This window comes from Montipora foliosa, chromosome 11 (genome assembly GCF_036669935.1).
Source record: "Montipora foliosa isolate CH-2021 chromosome 11, ASM3666993v2, whole genome shotgun sequence".
NCBI classification, from domain to species: domain Eukaryota; kingdom Metazoa; phylum Cnidaria; class Anthozoa; order Scleractinia; family Acroporidae; genus Montipora; species Montipora foliosa.
This window is the reverse complement of record NC_090879.1, coordinates 49,831,866-49,852,705: the sequence shown is the minus strand read 5'-3', so window position 1 is coordinate 49,852,705 and position 20,840 is coordinate 49,831,866. Positions and strand designations below refer to the sequence as shown.

At 39.0% G+C, this 20,840-nt stretch overlaps 1 protein-coding gene across 1 annotated transcript in view; it reads left to right on the top strand.

The window, feature by feature from the left end:
• Positions 1 to 7,185: 7,185 nt before the first annotated feature.
• Positions 7,186 to 20,840, top strand: part of LOC137975637 (TRAF-type zinc finger domain-containing protein 1-like) — a 21,567-nt gene continuing 7,912 nt past the window's right edge. The window contains exons 1-8 of the mRNA XM_068822780.1: positions 7,186 to 7,515; positions 10,940 to 11,075; positions 11,798 to 11,851; positions 12,339 to 13,017; positions 15,048 to 15,115; positions 15,998 to 16,084; positions 17,229 to 17,289; positions 19,629 to 19,699. Of these exons, the coding sequence (XP_068678881.1) occupies positions 7,475 to 7,515; positions 10,940 to 11,075; positions 11,798 to 11,851; positions 12,339 to 13,017; positions 15,048 to 15,115; positions 15,998 to 16,084; positions 17,229 to 17,289; positions 19,629 to 19,699 (1,197 nt within the window). The 5' untranslated portion in view covers positions 7,186 to 7,474. The remainder of the gene's footprint in view (positions 7,516 to 10,939; positions 11,076 to 11,797; positions 11,852 to 12,338; positions 13,018 to 15,047; positions 15,116 to 15,997; positions 16,085 to 17,228; positions 17,290 to 19,628; positions 19,700 to 20,840) is intronic.

The window sequence follows — 20,840 nt, the reverse complement described above, 5'->3', positions numbered from 1 at the left end:
CTTAAAGTTCCACCGAAAGCAGGTTGCATAATGGTCTTATCGCCTAATAATGAAGAAGTAGCTTCGTCCAAAAAACATACCCAATTCAAGACTAGAGTGCACAAACCATATTCTATTTCAGACCAAAGTGGTCAAAATTGATACCCTATTTCAGACCAAAACGGCTAAAAAACCATACTCTTTGCCGCCGTACATACCTATATAGCCCATATAAGGGAGTACCCCCCTCCGGGAGACCACCAAACCAATTCCTACAACTTCCCCCACCCGACAAACGACTTATTGACCACGACAACTGAGAGACCCATTTTCACAACGATACATGTACAGAGTAGAACGGATTGAAACTCGCCAATCACTGTTTACAGTTTTCACAGCCAATGATATCAATGCTTAATTAACTGATACTCGACCAATAACATCACGTTGTCAGGTTTTCAGTCAATGTTACCCAAAGACGACAATCACCCGGAAGATCGTACTTCACTTATTTAAGATATGACTCCTACGTTTAAACAATTAACGATCTCTCATTAGGCCGGCGAATGTGTTCTGTATTCCTGGCCTCGGTTGTTCAAAAGACAGATCACCTTATCCAATGGATAAGTCACTATCGCACAGTTTTCATTTGCACGAAGTTCTCAGATTTTAAAATTCGCTCATTTAACTGTGAATATTCACACTCCAAGCACAAAGGCGCCGACGAAAATCTTGACCAACATTCAACGTGGAGTACATTTTACACTCTGAATAGTGAATTAAGAGAAATCAAATAAAGCTATGATCCTCGCAGTTATGAACGCAATTTAAGCAATTGCGTAGAGAAGCCCGGAAAAATTCAGGACTTCGACGGGTTTTAACCCGTGACCTTGTGACGCCGGTGCCGCGCTAAACCAACAGACCTATGAAGCCACTGAAGCTGGGAGATGGTCATTTGTGGGTTCAAATGTTCCCGTGATGAATGAATCAGTGGACGAAATGATACATGAAATTAATCATATATTGAACTGCGGATATGAAATCAAGTGAAGCTATGTTCCTCACAGTTATGAACGCAAGAACCTTATAAAGTGTCGAAACAGCGCCTGATATTTAACAAAGGGAGGAATTGGTTGAATCGCACAAAGGATGACTTCCTCAGATGCCGATATTTCCTTCTATTTTCCCAATCTTTATTTACAAAACAATACAATACAGTGCAATACAATTCATCCGTTTCTCCCTCAAAGAGTTTACGATAACATCACAGTGAAAATCTTAGCAGTAATTAGTAATATTTTCAATGAGAATTACATGATTAGGACGAGACAGAACTCCTTAAAATGAAATGTTAAACGATAAAAATTGATAGCAGTGAAATATATTTCTGATTATTGTTTTAACTGCAAATTGTAAAAAGAGTTTTTGGTGTTGAGACCTGCACCACCTAGCGAAAATACAGCAGGACTCAAGTAAAAATAATCCATTTGCAATAACGGAAACTAATCAAACATTTCCCTCTGAAAAAGCTGAATTACTCTGGTATGTCAGACTCCTGTTAAGCGTTTCATACTGGATTCACGACGATAAGAGAAAATACTCTTTAATCATGACTGCATAAGCAGAACTAAAACAGCGGTGTAAAACCGTTAATTCTATAATAATTTACATATTTTCTTTTGTCGCACATTCAACAAAGTTAATCTGAGGAAGGCTTAATAAGTACTGAAAAGTTGACGCTACAGATGCCTCCGCTGTTAAGTATATGGTTGTACGCAGAATTCCGTGTGGAGGGCCCAGGTCGAGGAATGGCCGTTCACAAACGGAGCAGCTTAAGCATAAGGCAAATTGATGTTGAAGCGGGGAGAGAACAATTTACTACATCAGTACGTACTGAATATGAAAAGGGCGTTGCATAGTTTGGTGTCATTGGAAATATAGTTAAGGAGAAGAGGGTTTGATCATGGTGGACACGGTGTTGTGCCCGGTATGCCCGAGTCGAAAGAGAAACTAAAGGAAACGCAAGGTCAATTTTTACAGTAATATGGCCACCGTTTTTTGGAAAGGTAACGTACTGCAAGGGCTGAAGTTTGATAGTCTTGAATAAATTAATAAATATTATTAACCATTAATGTTGCGCGCTTCAAAATGTCAATGCTTTATTGAGATATCCGGCTTGATCTGGATTATGTAATTGCAGATATGGGGTTGACTAATCAAATGAATAGTAAGAAACAGGAATATTTAAAATCTGACCTTATGAAGGAACTAAAACGTTGAATTATTAATGATAAATACATCGAGTGAAAAATTAGTGTAGGAAACTCTACTAGAAGCAAAATTGAATTCGAATTCGGAAATTTTGAGAGTATTTACATACACTGGCAAACGGATTCCAAAAATTAACATATTAGGATCGCGACAGTATTCTGTCCTGAGGAGGTCACGGTTGCTTAGAGAGATCAAATCTTGAACACGACTGTGGATTGAGGAAAAAGGCCACAAGTTATCATCGTAGTATTTTTGCTGGATGATTTTTGAGACTGTCAGTTTCAGTTCTTTCAAAGTGTCAGTAAATTTAACTTTCGAATAAATTATAGCAACATCATGCTGAACATGCAAAACCATGTCACGGGTAGCTGCGTTCAGAGCTGTGCGTTGTTGGGGATTGTTTATCTTCAATCGTTTTCTAACAACACTTGTTGGTTGTGGACTAAGTCTTTCACTCCCTCAACAGTGATTTGTGTCTGAAAAATCGTTTCCCGAAACTGAAACAATGTGAGTGCAGCCTGCGCAATGTTCCCAAATGACGAATTGTTTCCCAAATGAATTCGTCCGTTAGCTACTCTTAATCAAGCCAAAGGATTTTCCTTTTCGTGAGGAGATTACTCGCTTTACGACCCCTTTGTAAGAAAACAGACTTCAAGTGAGAAGCTTCCTCTTACTTTTCGAAAACTGAGCTGATCCAAAGCTCGAATGCACGACATGTGACGTGTGACGCACCGTGACATAATAGCGCGAGTACTGAGAGATTACGGCAACGTCAACTAAAACGTTCTCGTTGAACAATCGATAACTTCAGGAGCCGATTACCCGGAACTTCCATGTGTATTGTACATAACCCTTTCCCGTATCTTTCTGCTTTAGAACTATACTATATTTTGATGTATGTGACGACTGTGACTGAGAACATACGTGACGGTGGTTCACATACGTCACGTATGTGACGTATAAATGGCTGACCATAGGTCTCTTATGATTGGCTATTGGGAAAACACCCTCTAACCCCCCCCCCCCCCCCCCTTTCCCTGCGAGGTGCTTCTAAAAATAGAAAGATGCGGGAAAGGGTTGATTCAGAGGGTTAATATGAAAGATGGAGGCTTCATGTAATGGGCTCCTGATAAATTCGATCCCTCTCACACAAAAACTGAAGCTCAAACGTCTTAAGGCAGCGTTTACACGAATGCGGTTACACCTCCTGTTTACACGACACCGATCGAGACTGTTTCCGAAACCGTGTCGATTTGAAACCCCTACCAAAAGTGGAGCATTTTCAAAAGGACGTATACAAAACAAGGACCCAAGGTCCATGGACCACCCCAGTGGACCCGGTCCATGGTCCACCCTTGTGGACCACCCCTCATTTCAATTCAGTTGTAAATTCAATAGGTTTTACAAGCAGAAAAATCTTTAGACGAAAGAGAGAAGTGATCCTGGCACTTATCTGGAAAATTTAAGCAGAAGTCCATGCCGGACTAGGAGTGAACAATTTCCATACTGAGCCACGGTATTTTTGAAGACTAGGAGCCCATGTACGATCAATTTTTAGACGTCAAGTTAGTTTCTTGTGATTGGTGATCGGGCTCCGCAGGCGTCTCATTAGCGGTAGTATAGGGCTGTTGTTCGCTCATATGGGCTCCTTATTTAAGCAATTGCCTGTTTTACAGACACTTATATCATCTATTTGGTGGCTCCAAAGGGATTCATCTATAACCTGCTTTTCAAATATAACTTCATTTCATTCAGAAAGTCCTTCACCGGAACAAATGAGCCCAACAAACTGAGTGGCTTCAAAGCTCAGTTGGTAGAGCATTGTGCCTGCATCGCAGAGGTCATGGGATCGAATCCTGTTGAAGCAACCTGCAGTTTTTTCAAGTGTCTATAAAGAGACAATTACTTAAATTGTCCAGATAAGTGAGGGGATCACCTCCCTCTTTTGTGTAAAGATTTTTCTCCTTGTAACTTTGCAAGATGAGGGGTGGTCCATGGACCTGGGGTCCATGTTTTGTATACTTCCTTTTCAAAACGATGCGGTTTCATCTGTCGTGTAAACTATTTTGCCGCGAAATTTGCATTGTTCAATTCAAAATAGTGAATTTAGCACGTAGTGCAGCGCTCGCTTATACATACCATCACAACTTGGATTTTCTGGCGAAAACGGTGCCATGTAAACACTTCCAAACCGCATCGATTTTGACGCGGTTTCGAAGTCATGAAACCGTGTCGATGTGTAAACGCTGCCTAAGAAGCACCACACCGACACACCGTTGTTTAATACATCGCTGGAAAATTGCTTTCAAACTGAAATGTCCAAGGTGACTGTGCGGTGAACTTTCGTAGATCCGGAGTAACTGCAGAATACCCTGCCATTTTGAAGCTGCACCTCTGTAGAGGCTAGATACGCGGATACGCAGTCGAAAATACCACTCCTCTCCAAGTAAACTTCTAGGTATATTGTGAAGTGGATACGCGGATACGCGGATACGCAGCCGAAAATACCACTCCTCCCCAAGTAAACTTCTAGGTATATTGTGAAGTGGATACGCGGATACGCGGATACGCAGTCGAAAATACCACCCCTACCCAAGTAAACTTCTAAGTATATTGTGAAGTGGATACGCGGATACGCAGTCGAAAATACCACCCTACCCAAGTAAACTTTTAAGTATATTGTGAAGTGGATACGCGGATACGCAGTCGAAAATACCACTTCTCCCCAAGTAAACTTCTAGGTATATTGTGAAGTTGATACGCGGATACGCAGTCGAAAATACCACCCCTCCCCAAGTAAACTTCTAGGTATATTGTGAAGTGGATAAGCGGATAAGCGGATACGCAGTCGAAAATACCACCCCTCCCCAAGTAAACTTCTAAGTATATTGACAGAACCGAACCGCAAAATTTCGCGAGAGTGCTTATGCCTAATCACTGAAGCGAGTGTGTACTAGGCTTAATCAGTAAACGAGTGCTTTCTTCTTCACACGATCTCGTGAAAAAGTGTAGTTAACCGAAGCGTAAAATGAAAGCGAAAATTCTACGAGAGTGCTTAGGCCTAAACACTGAAACGAGCGTTTAGGCTTAATCAGTAAACGAGTGCTTTCTTCTTCACACGATCTCGTGAAAAGTGCAGTTAACCGAACCGCAAAATGAAAGCTAAAATTCTACGCGAGTGCGTAGGCCTAATCACTGAAGCGAGTGCTTAGGCTTAATCAGGAATCGAGGGCTATTTCGTGTAGTAAATGAAAATTAATCGAACTGTAAAATGACCGAACGAAGAATATAATATTTGTAGCTTGCTTTTCTCGGGAACATACGACAGAGCATTTTGAAGTATGTTACACGAAGTTGGTATCCAGTTCCCATGTGTGATGTCCGCGTATCCACATATCCGGGTATCCATGTTTTCCACTGCGTATCCGCCAAATTACAGTGAAATATAAATACTAGAGAAATTACAATAATAATAATAATGTCGTAGTCTTAATTACTGTCATTATTATTATTGTAATTTCTTTAGTATTTATATTTCACTGTAATTTATTGTTCATTTCACACTGAAGATGGCAGAGGCAACTGCCGAAGCATGTCTGTAAAACTCAGGAGTGTCGTGTTTTCCTCCTACTAAGGTATATTGCCTTCTAAAACAATTATCGTTACTATTAAGAATTTATATTTGTTCTTTAATCTGAAGCATAAACATTTGGTGATATGCTTCATAATTCACCTTAAAGGGAATTCGAATTAAAGCCTTCTGACGATTGCCGATTGCCGATTGTCACATGATACAATTGCTTTTGCTCGCACGTTTTCCAACCTTTCCGCGTTGTTCGGCATGGCGGGGATTTCTGCTACAGACCGTTTTCACTGTCACGCAACGAAAAAATAGAATCGAAACCGTTCAATGAAAAAAAGTTGGACTGTTGTAAGAGACAAATTGAAATTCATAAATCACGTCTCCAATTCTCAGGTCTGTGTGTTACATCAAAACACCTTGCTATTTTGAGTTTAGAAGGTGATGACGTCATTTAAATCCTCGAATTCGTGACGAATAAGTTCGCTCTTGAACTGAATATAAATGCCTTGTAATTCCGTTCATTATCTCATTATAGTATTAATTATTTAATGTATCTTCTGAACCGAAATCCTGTAATTTAGTTTATTGCTGCTAGAGGATGAATTAGACCAGGAGCCCATCTGGAGCGTGCAACTTCCATACAGCGTCTGTGAAACAGCGTTTTCACAAGTAGGTTTATTTTTAGACTAGCCCTTCCCGCGAATTAGGTGAAAAAACAAAGGCAGTTCCGGTTCGGTGACCCTATGACGTCAGCTTAATTTCTTGTAATTGGTCATCGGGCTCCTGTGGGAGTCTAATTAGCGGGAAATTCAATCTAAAAATAACCTTACTTGTGAAAACGCCGTTGCAAGAACACAGTAGAGTTGTAGGCTCCAGATGGGCTCCTGATTAGACATATTATTTATTTATTTAAGAAGACAGGCCGTGCCTGACGAAATATTGGTAAATCAAAAATGTATATATCCTCACTGAAAACCTTCTGTTGAGCGCCAGTGTGTCCTCATCTGTTGGACCGATTTCGGAAAACTTATTTAGTAAGCATGAATAAAAGTTTGAAACCAGACAGGCCGCTTTGGAAAATAGGAGGAAAGGAAAAAATGTCCGACATATCGAGCTAAGAAAAGAAAACAGAACAGATTTTTAAGGTGGAACGCATACCAGGCCTCAGTCTGCGTTTTAAGCCTAGTCTGCAGCCCGTCTGCAGTCTGCATTTTAAACCCAATCTGCAGTCTGTAGTCTGCATTGTACGGACCGTTTTGTTGATCCTTTGCGCGCCGCACTCAACAATTCGCCTTTTGTTACTCTGTTCAGCGGTTATCACCTGCAGCCCAAAATCGAAAGTAGAATGACAAAGTAGTATGTGTCTGATCTGTTGTGGATACAGGCGGAAGAAGTCGTTGGAGGGGAAATCACCGAGAAATATTGCTATTCATAGCCCTCAATTGGACAGAAAATGAAAACATGGGGGATTCTTGTGTAATATTTCCCAAAATTTACCTTGGATAACGCTGCGAAAGGCCCGAAGAGTGGTATAAATAGGACCTCTCTGACATAGGAAGTTGTTCATAGTTTTTAACGGCATTTTCCTCCTCACAATAACTGGGAATCCTTTCTGTTTTTGCGCCAACTACTACGCTTAAAATGGAAGAAGAAAAGGCCGAAACGGAATATTGTTCAAACTGGTAAGTCTTCAAGTTAACTAATACCGTTTGACTTGTGAGAATGCTTGCGTGATGATTTTGATTGCCGGGAAAGGACTTGTTAGATCTAGAGCTTTTGAGCACATCCAGAAAGCCTGTACGGTAGGACAGACAGATATATATATACGGTTTTCCTTAAAACGGTTTTTTTGTTATTTAGTTATAAAGATTTGGGAACGCGATGATCTCATTTTTTGCCTTGAAAGTTGTTTTCTCTGTCCACATGCATCTATGCAAAGTAGCCTTATTACATATTTATAAAAATTATGAAAAAAAAACTGTACATGTTAATCGATCCCACCATTCAGTAGTTTGAACAAACGTGTACAGCTGGCCAGTTTTATGCAAGCAGCTCGTTTTAAGATTTGCTTCCATTGTTTTGATTTTGGTACCAGTTATTTTGTATAAATAAAAATTTGTAAGCAAAATACTGTAATATTTTCTTTGAACTCCAAGATTGCTACTGCCTTTGTAAATCCAATAATTTGTCTGAACTACCTCAGCCAAAAGTTATTTAATTAATATTTCTTTTCTTCTTCCAGTATTAAAACTATGTTGATAAAAAAATTATTATTAATCCCAGTATGGGGAAGGTGGATATTTCTTCCTTTTTAATGGTGTGCCACGTGTAGATTTAAGTAACTGAGAGTTCTGGATATTAAAAAATGACATCAACTCTGAATCAGATTTACGAATCCTAAAGTAAATTTGGAACTTCTTTGCGAAAATATCCAAAAGTGGCTTTTGAACGCAAGGAATAGATAGTTGGTGCACATGTGGATAACAGGATTTATCATTCTGCAAGTACATTTTCAAAGATTTTGATAAGGTCTTAGCCTTCTCTTCAACTTTAAAATCACTTTTGTCTGGAAATACTGATAACTTAAACAGTCAAAAACCACTATTAAAAAAAAAAAAAAAAAAAAATTGAGAGGCTAGTCCAGAATGCTTGCAAATGACATTTTTGATTAACAAGATTATCCAGATTAGCTGAATTTGACCTGGACTTTTTCCCACTGATTTGTGCTTGGTTTTGAGATATAAAAAATATTGTAGATATGTATTTAACCCTTAGATTTGATGGGACACAATGAGCGTGAGCGCAAGCGTGACTTCATGTTTCCTAGAGTTAAAACTGAATGCTTTAAGCATTATGTTCTTAATAGAAGCCTCTTCAATTAAATTCACTTTATATAAGGAAATTTATAATGTTACACATTTTTAGATATTCTTAATTGTAACTTTCTTATCAACATATCACCACACACTGGTGGCTCAGTTGGTTGAGCATCGGGCTGCCATGCAGGAGGTCGTGAGTTCAACCCAGCCAGACCAACACTCAGGGTCTTTAAATAACTGAGGAGAAAGTGCTACCTTTGTAATTACATCTGCAAATGGTTAGACTCTCTAGTCTTCTCGGATAAGGACGATAAACCATAGGCCTTGTCTCATAACCCTTCAATGTTCATAATCCTGTGGGACGTAAAAGAACCCACACACTTGTCGCTAAGAGTAGGGCATGTAGTTCCCAGTGTTGTGGTCTGTCTTCTGTTGTGTATCATGGTTGGAAAGGTAAATGTGCAGAGATATTAGCTACACCAAGTTGCTTTAAAAAACCCAAGGGTAAAGAAATATAATGAACTTGTCCAATCATGTTTTTTGTTGGAGTTGACGTTGTAGATATAGCTTTGTTGTAGAGAATACAATGTACTGTAGATGTACCGGTATATAGAGAATAATACATGGCCGTTTGGGGATATGAATTTTATCTTCGAGTGCTGATGGACTCTCTCATAAGTGAGTGAGAGCATTGTGTTAGTTACCATGACGACACCTATATCCTCACGTGTGAAAGATAAAAGAAATGCACATTCTTTTGTTTCCATGCAAATTGGCCCTTATGGCGTCGTTCAAGGTTAAATATTCTTTTGAATTTTATGTTTGAAAGCGAGGCCATGAGGGCCAATTTACACGGAAACAAAAGAATACTAAAATGGAGGCCATTTTGGAAAAAGGTGTATATCTTCACTGCATGCAGTGAAGGTATAATTTTTTTAGAAAAAGGAAAATCCTAGTATTTCATCAGTGTCAATGTAATAAATGAAATGTCATATATTTGAACTGTGGTTAAGTACATTGTAATTCTAAATGAAAGTCATAGTAATAGTCACATTTAGTGAAGCAAATTAAGCAGTGAAGAATGTTAAGACATATGTTTTTCCATAATTACTCTGGCAAATTCTGAAAAAAAAAACACATATGTCCAGAACTGCAAGCTTAGAGTGTTTTCAGTCACTTGATCAGTAATCTTGTTTTTCCAACAAAACAAAAGAAAACATAAATTCATGATAATAGAGCTCAATTCCCAGAGGATTAGTTGGGTACACCAACATGGCCACCATGCCATTGATTAGGTACACAAATGTGGCCGCCGTGAGTCGTCACATGAAAACTCTCTATATTTAGATGCACACTGATTTCAATTACTTGCATATTCTGGGCATAAGTGACAAAGGTCCAGGGTTGAACAGGACTCGAAACATGACCATCTGGGAGCTTGTTGATCACTTGCGAGTTTGTATTACATTGCTTCATTAACTGCGATGATCCAACACGTTCACTTAGAAAAGAGACGCTCTTAGATGTAAAAGGTTTTGGTTAGAGGTCCTTACAGTACAGTATTTTACAAGGGTAACACATAGCAGTGAGCTGGAGTTACTGATAAACCGTGGCCCTTGTTGTGCACCTTTTTCTCCCCTTCCTCTGTCAATGTTCCATTTTATGTGTATTCAAAGCTATAGTTACGTGAATCAGAGGAAACTCAAAACAGACATCGCTCGAATGAGACAAGGTTCGAACTGGTAACCTCCAGCTCAGAAGGCCACGTACAGTAGTAACCGACTGAGCTATGCCCATCACTCATTCGTTTTTGACATGTTTAATTTGTTATCATGGCAAGAATCCAGTGTTGAGAGAAGCCACTAATGTTGGCACTTTGTAAGGGCAAGTGTAGGTATAGTCCTAATCTTTGGATAGTGTTCAGAATCGCAAGGTCAGGCTTTGATCAACAATCATGCTTGATCTCGTCATCCTGAGAGGTTGTACATGTACATGTTATTGTTCAAAATAATCAATGAGAGGAATGATGTCCAATTTCATTCTTCATTACCTTACAGTAAGAAGCCACATGTCGTCCTTGACTACCTATTGTTTGGATTTACTGTCTCTTTGTTGAGAAAAAAAATCAGTCTTATTTTCAGTACTAAGTCTAAACTAAGAAACACAGCATAAGAAAGCACTGTGTTGTAGGGGAGTGTTTAACTAAATAGTATATTGTGATAATAACTTGAAATTCACTCTTAGCAGTTTTGTGATAATTTGTAGTAATTAAAATTTCTATATATAGCCGGAGAGACATTCCAGCTGCTAACTTTGTAATGCATGTCACTCATTGCCAACGGAATCTGACATTATGCAAGGTTTGTGGTGAACCTGTGCCTACCTCACAGCAAGAGGAACATTTTGAAGAATACCATACTGAGGTTTGTTGTTATGTGCACGTAAATCGTAAAGTGATTTGGAGGTCAAGCTAGGGGAAATAGGTAAATACTGTGAATATTTTTTTTCTTTTTAAATTTGAAAAAAAGGTGTAGTGTACTTACTGTACCAATCAAAGGTTGGACATTCCTTGGTTAGGGGTTTGTAATGATATTAATTATAGTACTGATCAAATTCAAATTGATTGCTAAGCCTTTATGTTTATTGTGGATCCTTAATCACTCACTGAAAAACCTATGTCCCCATTAATTAACTCTTTGACGTCCAAACCGGCGGAAACCGGCCAGACTTAGTATTTTACTCTGTCTAACGCCAGAGTATTTTACTCGTCAATGGGGAACCCCTGGGAGTCAATGGGTTAAATCAACTGTAATTGGAGAGGACTTGTACAAAGCAGATTTTATTATTAATTATTTTAATGATCAGAACTAAATTTACTCACTGACAGTCTTAATTAATATAATTACATGTATGTACTTGGTGGAAAGGTGGTAAAAACTAACCGGTAGATGAGCCAGAAAATGTGTGATCATTTTTTTTTGTTTTAAACTTGCAAAAATACCTATCAATCTTTTCCCCCAATTTTTAGCCCTTCCTGTAAATTTTGAAACAATAATATTGATTTGGTTCCTATGAATGGTCACAACATGATTTTATTTAAACAAGGCAAAGGACTTTGTGACGTTTCATTTTGTTGTTTTTCCAGGTGAAATGTGAGTGTGGTCAGCGTTTAGAGAAAATGAACCTTGAGGAACACAAAGTAAGACTGCAAAACAATCAGCTTAAGTTGTTTGTCGATAGTTTGAATCTTTTGTTATATCGTTAGTTGTTAGGGAGATTTTAGCATTGCATTTACATGCATGTGAAATGGCAAATGCTAAACAGCAGGAAAAAAGCAAGAAATTTCTCTTTTCATGATGGTATTATTAGTAAAGCGAAGATTAATATTATTGATACATAAATTATTAATTGCCTCTTACTAGAAGTATCTTAATCTTTGCCCCAGAATACCATAAGAAGAAGTTCAAGGTCAATTTTCCAATTACAAAACACAACATGGTCACATATTACTCAAAACTTGGTGTGTCTGGAGACCTCATCATTGTTTAACTTGATAAAATATCTTTTGGTAGGGAAAAAGTGATAGTCAAAGAATGATGGATATGGCTACTCCAGCCAGGATCCACTCCTTAAAAAAATTGCATAGACTAACTAGCTGTTTTCATATTTTTACTCTTGAAAAATAGGAAACCACCTGTCCAAACCGCCTTGTAGATTGTCAGTTCTGTGAACTTCAACTTCCATTCTGCAAATTAACCACTCATGTTGATTACTGTGGCAGTAGGACTGAAAAATGTGATGTTTGTGACAGATTTATCCAGAAGAAGGACTTTGAAATGCATGTAGAAACTGGATGTCAACATCCTGTCAAAGTGGAAAGAAAGAAAACACCAAATCAAACTCCAGATGAATCTTACATGTACTCTGACACACCTGGTGGTATGCTGGGCGCGATGGGGTTAAGCGAGTCTCCAGAGAGCTTTTTGGATGCTGCAAAGTTTTTTCCTTTTATGCCAGGAATGCGTGAGTTTCAGCAGATTTTGAACACTGGGCTTGGTGAACCACCGTTTGGTGGAACAAGCTACTTTGGCGCTGATCCTGCGTTCAGTGGCAGAGATGTTGTTGCTAGGGGTATGAGACCAAAGCCCCTAAAGCCCAACTTTGATGAAAATGGATTCGATGATTTTTCAGATTTTGATAGGAATTTCATTCAGCAAACTGATGATGATGAAATGCTTGCTGCTGCTTACCAGGCTGAGGGGTATGACAGTGCTAACGGTGTGGATAGAATGCCATCTGGAATGATCAATGGACCTTTTCCAAAGATGACCTCTTTACTGCCAACTGATCATGACCCATCAAGTGGTCTGTTTCTCAATGTTTTCTGTTTAATAATAAATGCATCCCTTTGTAGAAGAAGCAAGAGAGAGGGTGCCAATTTTATTATTGCCGTGCATGAGCCATCAACTTTTTCTTCCAAATTTTATTATTTGAGTGATGAAGATGCTTAATCATTTGTGTGACCCCAAGAGGTTCTCCATTGATAAGTAAAATTGTCTGGCTCTAGAGCGAGTAAAATCTGTAAGTGGCCATTTTATGGGGGAGAGGGTTAATCATTGACCTCCTGAGAGTGAGACTCAATAGATTGTTTTTGCTCTGTCTAACACCGGACGATTTTACTCGTCAATGGGGGGCATCCTAGGGCGTTTGAGGTGTGAATGGGTTAAAGGCTATGTACTTATTGACTGAGTGGGAGGGCTGGATGGGATATTATTTGGCCCGAGGTCATGGTGTACGGACCGAGCGCAGCGAGGTCCGTGCTCCATGACTGAAGGCAAATAGTTTCCTGTCCGGCCCGACCTAAACTCAGTCAATAAGCATTTTATCATATGGGCTCTTTACACTATTCATGAGCACTCATAATATGAAGTTTAGACAAAACAGGTAACAAAAAGATGTTGTTTGCATTTACTTTTCTGGCTTTAAATAACTTGGATGTTAAAAGGTGACGAAATCATCTAAAATTGCATCGCTCTTAGCATTATGTGTTCCTAGTAGGGCCGTACGACATTTTTCCGGCCCTGCTCGCGCTGATGCATATGGGCATTTTCCCAATAGTTTTACAATTTGCGCGGGCAATACGGGCCATATGATAAAATGTATTTTTATCACTAATGGCTTTGGTAATACTTTGCATGAAACTGAGAGCTGTTAACTGGATTTGACCCATGACCCCCTGATTACTAGTGAAGAGGTTCAACTCTTTTATTTTAGCTGGGCCATGAAACAAGTTTCATTTGGCAAAAGTAAATATGATCCTGCTACATTGCTAGCTTCAACTGAAAAACAATATTTATTTAATATAGGCAGGTTTTAACTAGCAAAGAACTCTGAGTTCTGGACGTTTTTTATTAACTCACTGACACCTCAAACGCCCTAGGACACCCCAGTTGACCAGTAAAATTATCTGGCGTCAGACAGAGTAAGATCTGTTAAGGAGGCTCGAAATAGTTTCTCCTTTTTTCAAACAAATCAACATCCGTAAATACAGTTAGGCTAATCATATCACGACGAAATTTGGCCAAAGTATATTAATCACTCACTCACATGTTCCCATTAACCCTTTGACGTCCCAACCGCCTAAACCAGCCAGACTTATTATTTTACTCTGTCTAACGCCAGACGATTTTACTTGTCAATGGGGAACCCCTGGGAGTCAATGGGTTAAGCACCCATCGTATAATTCTTGCATTATATTTCCTCCAAAATAACGTTACCATGGCAACAACATTAGGCATTTCTTTAGGCCTTAAAATTAACATATATTGTCTTTTTTGAAGAAACTGGACGGTGAAATCCTCCCATTCAGGGTTACCAGATAAATGTTAGAAAATAATAGTCTCTTAAATATTTAAAATTCAACAAAATCTGTAGGCCAGTTTTTCAGAAAAATCAGTTTTTTTGAAATTATGTCTCTTAATCTAAGCTAACATACAAAAACTGAAAAAATTCACTGTCCGGAAGCAGAGAGATAAAGGAGTGAAGTTGGCAAATCAGGAAAAATTAGCAGTATTTGGTTATTTGGTGACCGGCATTTGATTCATGAGTTGACGCCAGCAGCTTTAACGAATTGCGTGAGTGGCTTATGCACGCACTCAGCTGAAAACCCTTTCGAGCCTCCTTAATTAAGTCTCAGGGTCAATTGTTTAATCTGTTAAACCACAGTTGCAGTTTTAATATTATTGGCCTCTGTGTGTTTCTATGCAATGAAAACATATGGTACGTGTAGAAATAGATAACATAATGATCTTGAATCTTGGAGAAAATGACTCTTACATTGTATCATGATGACTTCATTCTACTCTGATTGTAGTATTTTCCAATTCTTATTGCAGATGCAACAGAGTTGCCTTGTGAGTTTTGTGGGAGTCTGTTGCCAATGGATGCCCTTATACTTCATCAGGTATGCAAGGTTTCTTCTCCTCTTTTGGTATTTAGTTTAATTACAACTTGCAACAAAATAATATTGCTGACGTTTTCCAAAGAAGGGTCTTGACGTAGCAATGATTGCAACTGCCTTGTTTTAAATGATTAATGTAATATTTTTGTCTAGGTATATATAACAAAAGTGTGCATGCTGGACTATCTGTTTACTGTTGCCATACTCTCCTGTTAGGGAGTTTAAGCAAGAACAATGGCAATGTCAACAAAAATGTCACTCCAAAATATAACTTAGTGCCAATGCAAGTATTTTGCAATTATTCTGTCTTGTTCACCTTGTAAAATATGGGGAAACTATCCGTTAACTGGGTAACTAAAAGTAGAAAATGGATGGTTCATTATCTTATGCTCACATTGTTGTCAAAACCTAAAATTTGGTGATCTCTCGTTGTTGTGTTGTGGAGTATGGGAGTATGGCAAAGAAATGCCAATCATACATGTATTCTTCCTTTGTGAGAATTTGTCCTTGCTGTAGCTGTTGTCTTTGCTTAAATTGCCTATTGAGTCACAGGATACTTTTCGGAGAGAGGCTAGAAACTAGATTTAAGTCATCATTCTCATGTGAGTATCATTGAATGAGTACTGCAATAGTACATGTAATTTGGTAATATCTTAGTGTTTGGGGATCAGGATATTTTTGATGATTTCTGAAGTGAGGTTTACAAAAATGTAAGGATTTATCTTTGTCAGGGTCAATTGTGAACATGAATTACTTTTCAACTCTTCGGATGATGAATGAGAGTATTGACAAAGGGATACTAAGAAGACTAATTTGTAAAGAATAAAATACAAAAGGATAATATTGTTTGCCTAAATTAACGTTCAGTGATTACCTTTGATTTAGAGTGGCTGCCAGCTTAAATCAATGGATTCATTACCGGACATTGCATCTACTGGACATTATGCTGACAGCCACAAGCACATTTCCAGGGTTAGCAGTTATAATATTAGCTTAACAAAATTTTGTCAATCAATCAATCAATCAATCAATCAATCAATCAGCTATCCAACCCAACCCATCCTATCCCATCTGGGTTACTCATCCAGCCACCCACCCAGCTAACCATCCAAAAGGTCCACTCACCCACCCACCTCTCTGTTTTTCCATGCATTCATCTATCCATCCATCCATTTATTAAGGACAACTTATGGGGTAACATCCAGTGATACGACTTGGCAGTTTTCTCTTTATTAGAAGTCATGGTAGTGTTTAAGTAAACTCTATTTAATTATGTAGACTAATTTGTTGTTTGAGTTAGTGCAATTAACATGCATTTTACCAAATGCATGTGTGGTTAATAATCATTATAATGACCATAACTATATACAATGCTTGTATATTGTATATATTAAAAAATATTGTGATTCTCTCTTAGTTCCCTAACACAATGTGTCTGTTACACTTTGCTACACATTCATGGGATCAAGGTTTTCCTTGAGTTCCCGCCAAAGGCTCTTGTGAAAAACATTGCTTTATCAGCCTAGGGTATTAGTTTAAACTACTGAAAGATTCTGAGGTTATGACATTGATGTCTTTTGTAAAAATGATTCCTTCTAGCAACCAATTCTATTGAGACTGTTAGTACGACCAGGGCTATCTTTGTTCCTTGTAATAAGTAGATTGTGGCATTTTTGATAGTAGGTTGAAAATGGAGCTCCCTTTCCCTTGACCACATGCAAAGCGAGGCGAGATCATCTTGCAAAGTGGCAGTCTGCAAGCTCATTCTCAGGGTATCTCTTCCCTGCCTTCTTTGTCGTTGATCTCCTCAATGACAAAGGAGGCAGCAAAGACAGACCCTGGGAACAAGATTGTACAGTCTGATAATTGTGTCAGCTGCAAACAAATGCTATGGATGATTTGCCATAAACATGTAGTAAAGGCAGTTAAATAAGAATAATTGTTAACTGCCTTTGCTATTTGTTGATGGCATACCTTACATTGGAAAAAGGATTCAAAGAATTTAAAATTGTAAAGAGTACAGGCTTCCAGGAAATAACCATAGGGGTAGAGGAGCCATACATCCCAACCAATTTTATAAATGTGGTATTATTTTGGTCTCTGTATTCCATAATAGCAAAGGGAATTTGATGATTATGAAACTGAAGTGGACTTTGATGAGGATAGAAGAGGCGCAGGTCAGTTTACCGTCAAACGAAATATGTCCAGGATTGATCCTAATTGGATTCATGCCGATTATTAAGCATCACGAAGTGTCCCACAACTCCTTAACTTCAACATCACTCATGTCGCGGAATACAGACAAAAAACGTCACAAATTGTCTCCCAAATGCTGCCCTTTAAGTAAAGATTAACTGCTGCATTTACCCAAAGCTAAAAATAACGCTAACCTTTATCTTTACCTTGTTGTTGAAACTAGGTAGCAATTTCTTAGACTTGAAGGGACACTTCGTGTTAGATGTCAAAATCGTATGTGCTTTTAATTAGGTGCAATCCAGGACTTAAATTCATCAAACCCCACTTTTATGTCTATAGTCAGCTTGTTCTAGAATACATAGGTCTTTTTTGGGCCTATTAAATCAGGGTTGAGAATATTGGGGGGAGGGGGGGGGGGAAATGAGAACACACGTATATCCTAGGGATATAGCAGTGTTTAATACTTTACGATCTCACTCTGGAAAATAAGCAAGAAGATGTCTAAATCATTGGAGACACCCCGAAAGAATGTAGTTTGTTTCTTTAAGAATGTTACTGCACTGAGGATGCGGCGGGAGATGGCTGATACTTAAGACTCGCAAAAATGATATGATGGGTGGTTCTTCCTGCCAAAGTTCATTTGATCTTCCTCTGAATTCAAGGGAGTATTTTGAAAAAAAGAAAAACGGATGGTAGTTGTTTAGTGAAGACTTAAAGAAATCAACTGCCTTGGCACAAACTAACCTAGTATAAGTGATGTCGTCCAGAACTTTGAACGAATCATAAAATCTTGACTGGTTTAAACCCCGCTATAACCAGTTTGAATTTTAATGCTTTCCCAGTAGGGAAAGAGTGGAAGTGACGTTGCATTGACGTCACGACGTGCGTGCGTGACAGAATGTCGAGGAGATCCGTGCAGAGCTTTCCTTCTCAAGGGAAATCAGGGAAACGTCTGCAACGTAGGGTACTTGCTAGTTGGAATGAAGAGAAAATAAAAGAACGGGGCTCGACGGCTCGGTCGGCTCGTCAACTACTTTATTTGCTGCTTTACAACGATGATCGCTGCTCTCAAGTAACATACACTCTTTCTGCTTGACTGTCAAGCCCCCGAGCCACTTTTTCAAGTCTGGGAGGAAACGGACCCCTATATTTTATAGTTTAGCAGGAATCTTATCCGCGAGATCAGATTAATTTAAGGCCCTAAAATGTTGAGGCAAGTATGCTATCTTTTGCCCCTAAAAAATCTGCGACCTCGCATATTTCGGCAAAGGTTAGTCACGTGACTCCCAGCGTTTTAAGGTTCTGATGTAAACAAGAATACAAAGTCCTCTTTGTTTCATTGGAGTCCGTGAGATCTACGTCGACCACCTCAACGAAGAATCTCCGTAATAGGGAGCTTAAATACGCGACGTTTTTGAGCCATGACGGAAACCGGAAGTTAAAATTTGCATGCCAGTCTCTCATAATCGTCTCTAAGAGTGAAACGATGTGTCAGAGCGGTTTTCAATTGACTGTCGAAAGTAATTAACTAATTGCTTTGGTTTATGATTACTTCACTCAGTGATTGGTTCAAAGTGCTCGCGCCACTTTTTCAGCCAATCAGAAGTGAAACCAAAACCAATCGTGACTCGCACGTTCACATTTTCCCGCGCTTTGTGTCGGCTACGTGTAATTACTTCAAGTTTTGATTGGTTTACCGGATTGTCTCCGTCCTTTTTGATTGGCCAAGGTAATTACTTTGGTTTTGGTTTTACGACATGCGATTGAAAGTCGCTCTAACAACATAAATGTGGTAGTGTCCAGACAAGTCTTTCAACCGACCCGCTGGCTTAGTTAGTTGAGCATCGTACTACTGTGCAGGGGAGGTCGCGGGATCAGAACTCCGGCCGGTCCAACACTGCGAGAGTCTTTAAATAACTGACGAGAAAGGGCCGCCTTTGTAATGACATCTGCAAATGGTTAGATTCTCTAGTCTTCTAAGATAAGAACGATGAACTGTAGGTCCTGTCTCACAACCCTTCAATCTTCATAACCCTGTGGGACATAAAAAGGACCTACACACTATTCGCAAAGAGTAGGGCATGGAGTTTCCAGTGTTGTGGTTATTCCTCTGTGGTAAATCATGGTTGGAAGGGTAAATGCGCGGAGATATTAGCTACACCAAGCTGCTTTAAAAAATCCAAGGGTAAAGAAAAATATGATGAACATCGTGTCGACGTCGTAGTATTAAAAGTCGCTAATGCGTGATGGGAAGACGGCTACCGGTTAAGTATTTGATCCGTTTTGTTTACTGTTTCGTATACCATTCCTCTTTCCACAGCTGATGTGACATTTTTGCCGTGTGAATTTTGCGAGGAGTTGTTTCCTTGTGAAAACCTTATACAGCACCAGGTTTGTTGTTGTTTTTTAGCCATCTTCACAAGCTTCAAACAAATTTTTGTGTTTGAGATTAGGCTCCGCTGTTTCCGTTGTACATTTTTTTGTCCCTACTGTTTTCTTAACCAATCACGGGAGCTGTTGTAGTGGCTGTGTCCTGACCTATATTTATTATCCCGTAGGCACTATCACCGCTCAATTAGCCTTGACGGAATTTTGGTGATAGTAAGCTGCGACAAGACTACCAATGGATCGTGTTGAGCTATACTGGGGTTTTAGTGTTTACGACAGTTTTTCTAAGGTCTTTACTATTTGCTGTGATTCGGAGTTCATTTCCGTCTTTTTCCCCCCCCCCCCCCCCCCCCCTATTTATGATGATACTAGTGAGATGGTAGCATGATATTTTGAAAGATGGTAACTTCTCAAGTTTTAGACAGTGACTTGGTAGCCGGTTCTTGATAATATAACAGCCTTTTATACCCTGGTAAGCTTGGTACAAAGAGTTCGATTCCTTCGGACGAGACAAGTTTAAAATTGGAAACTCCTGCTCAAAACTCGTTCTCGCAGTCATATCAGAATGTCGCTTGCGAGACCCTAATAAGAGAGCATTTATTGGTAGAGCGGTTTTCAATTGAGTGTCGAAAGTAATTAGTGAATTACTTTGGTTTTTGCATTACTTTACTTTGTGATTGGTTTAAAGTTCTCGCGCCACTTTTTCAACCAATCAGAAGTGAAACCAAAACCAATCGTGGCTCGCGCATGCACAATTTCCCGCGCTTTGTGTCGGCTACGATTGGTTTACCGGATTGTCTTCGTTCTTTTTGATTGGCCAAAGTAATTATTTTGGTTTTCGTTTTACGACACTCGATTCAAACTCACTCTAAGTCCTTTGTTGTATACTCAACGGAATATTGCGTTTCTGATTTTGTCATTGACGGATGCATAAATAGGTTATAGAGTGTAATGCGGAAGTTGCTGTGGAAACACAGGGATATGAACTTGCTCGTGCTGTTTTGAATGCACTCGCTTTGATACGATTTTCTATACGTAGTCTTGTGTAGTCCAGTATAGCGCTTTAGAGCGGTGTGTAGCCCTTTATAATTGTGAATATGATCTATAGGCAAATTATGCGGTCAATGTTTCAATATATTTATCT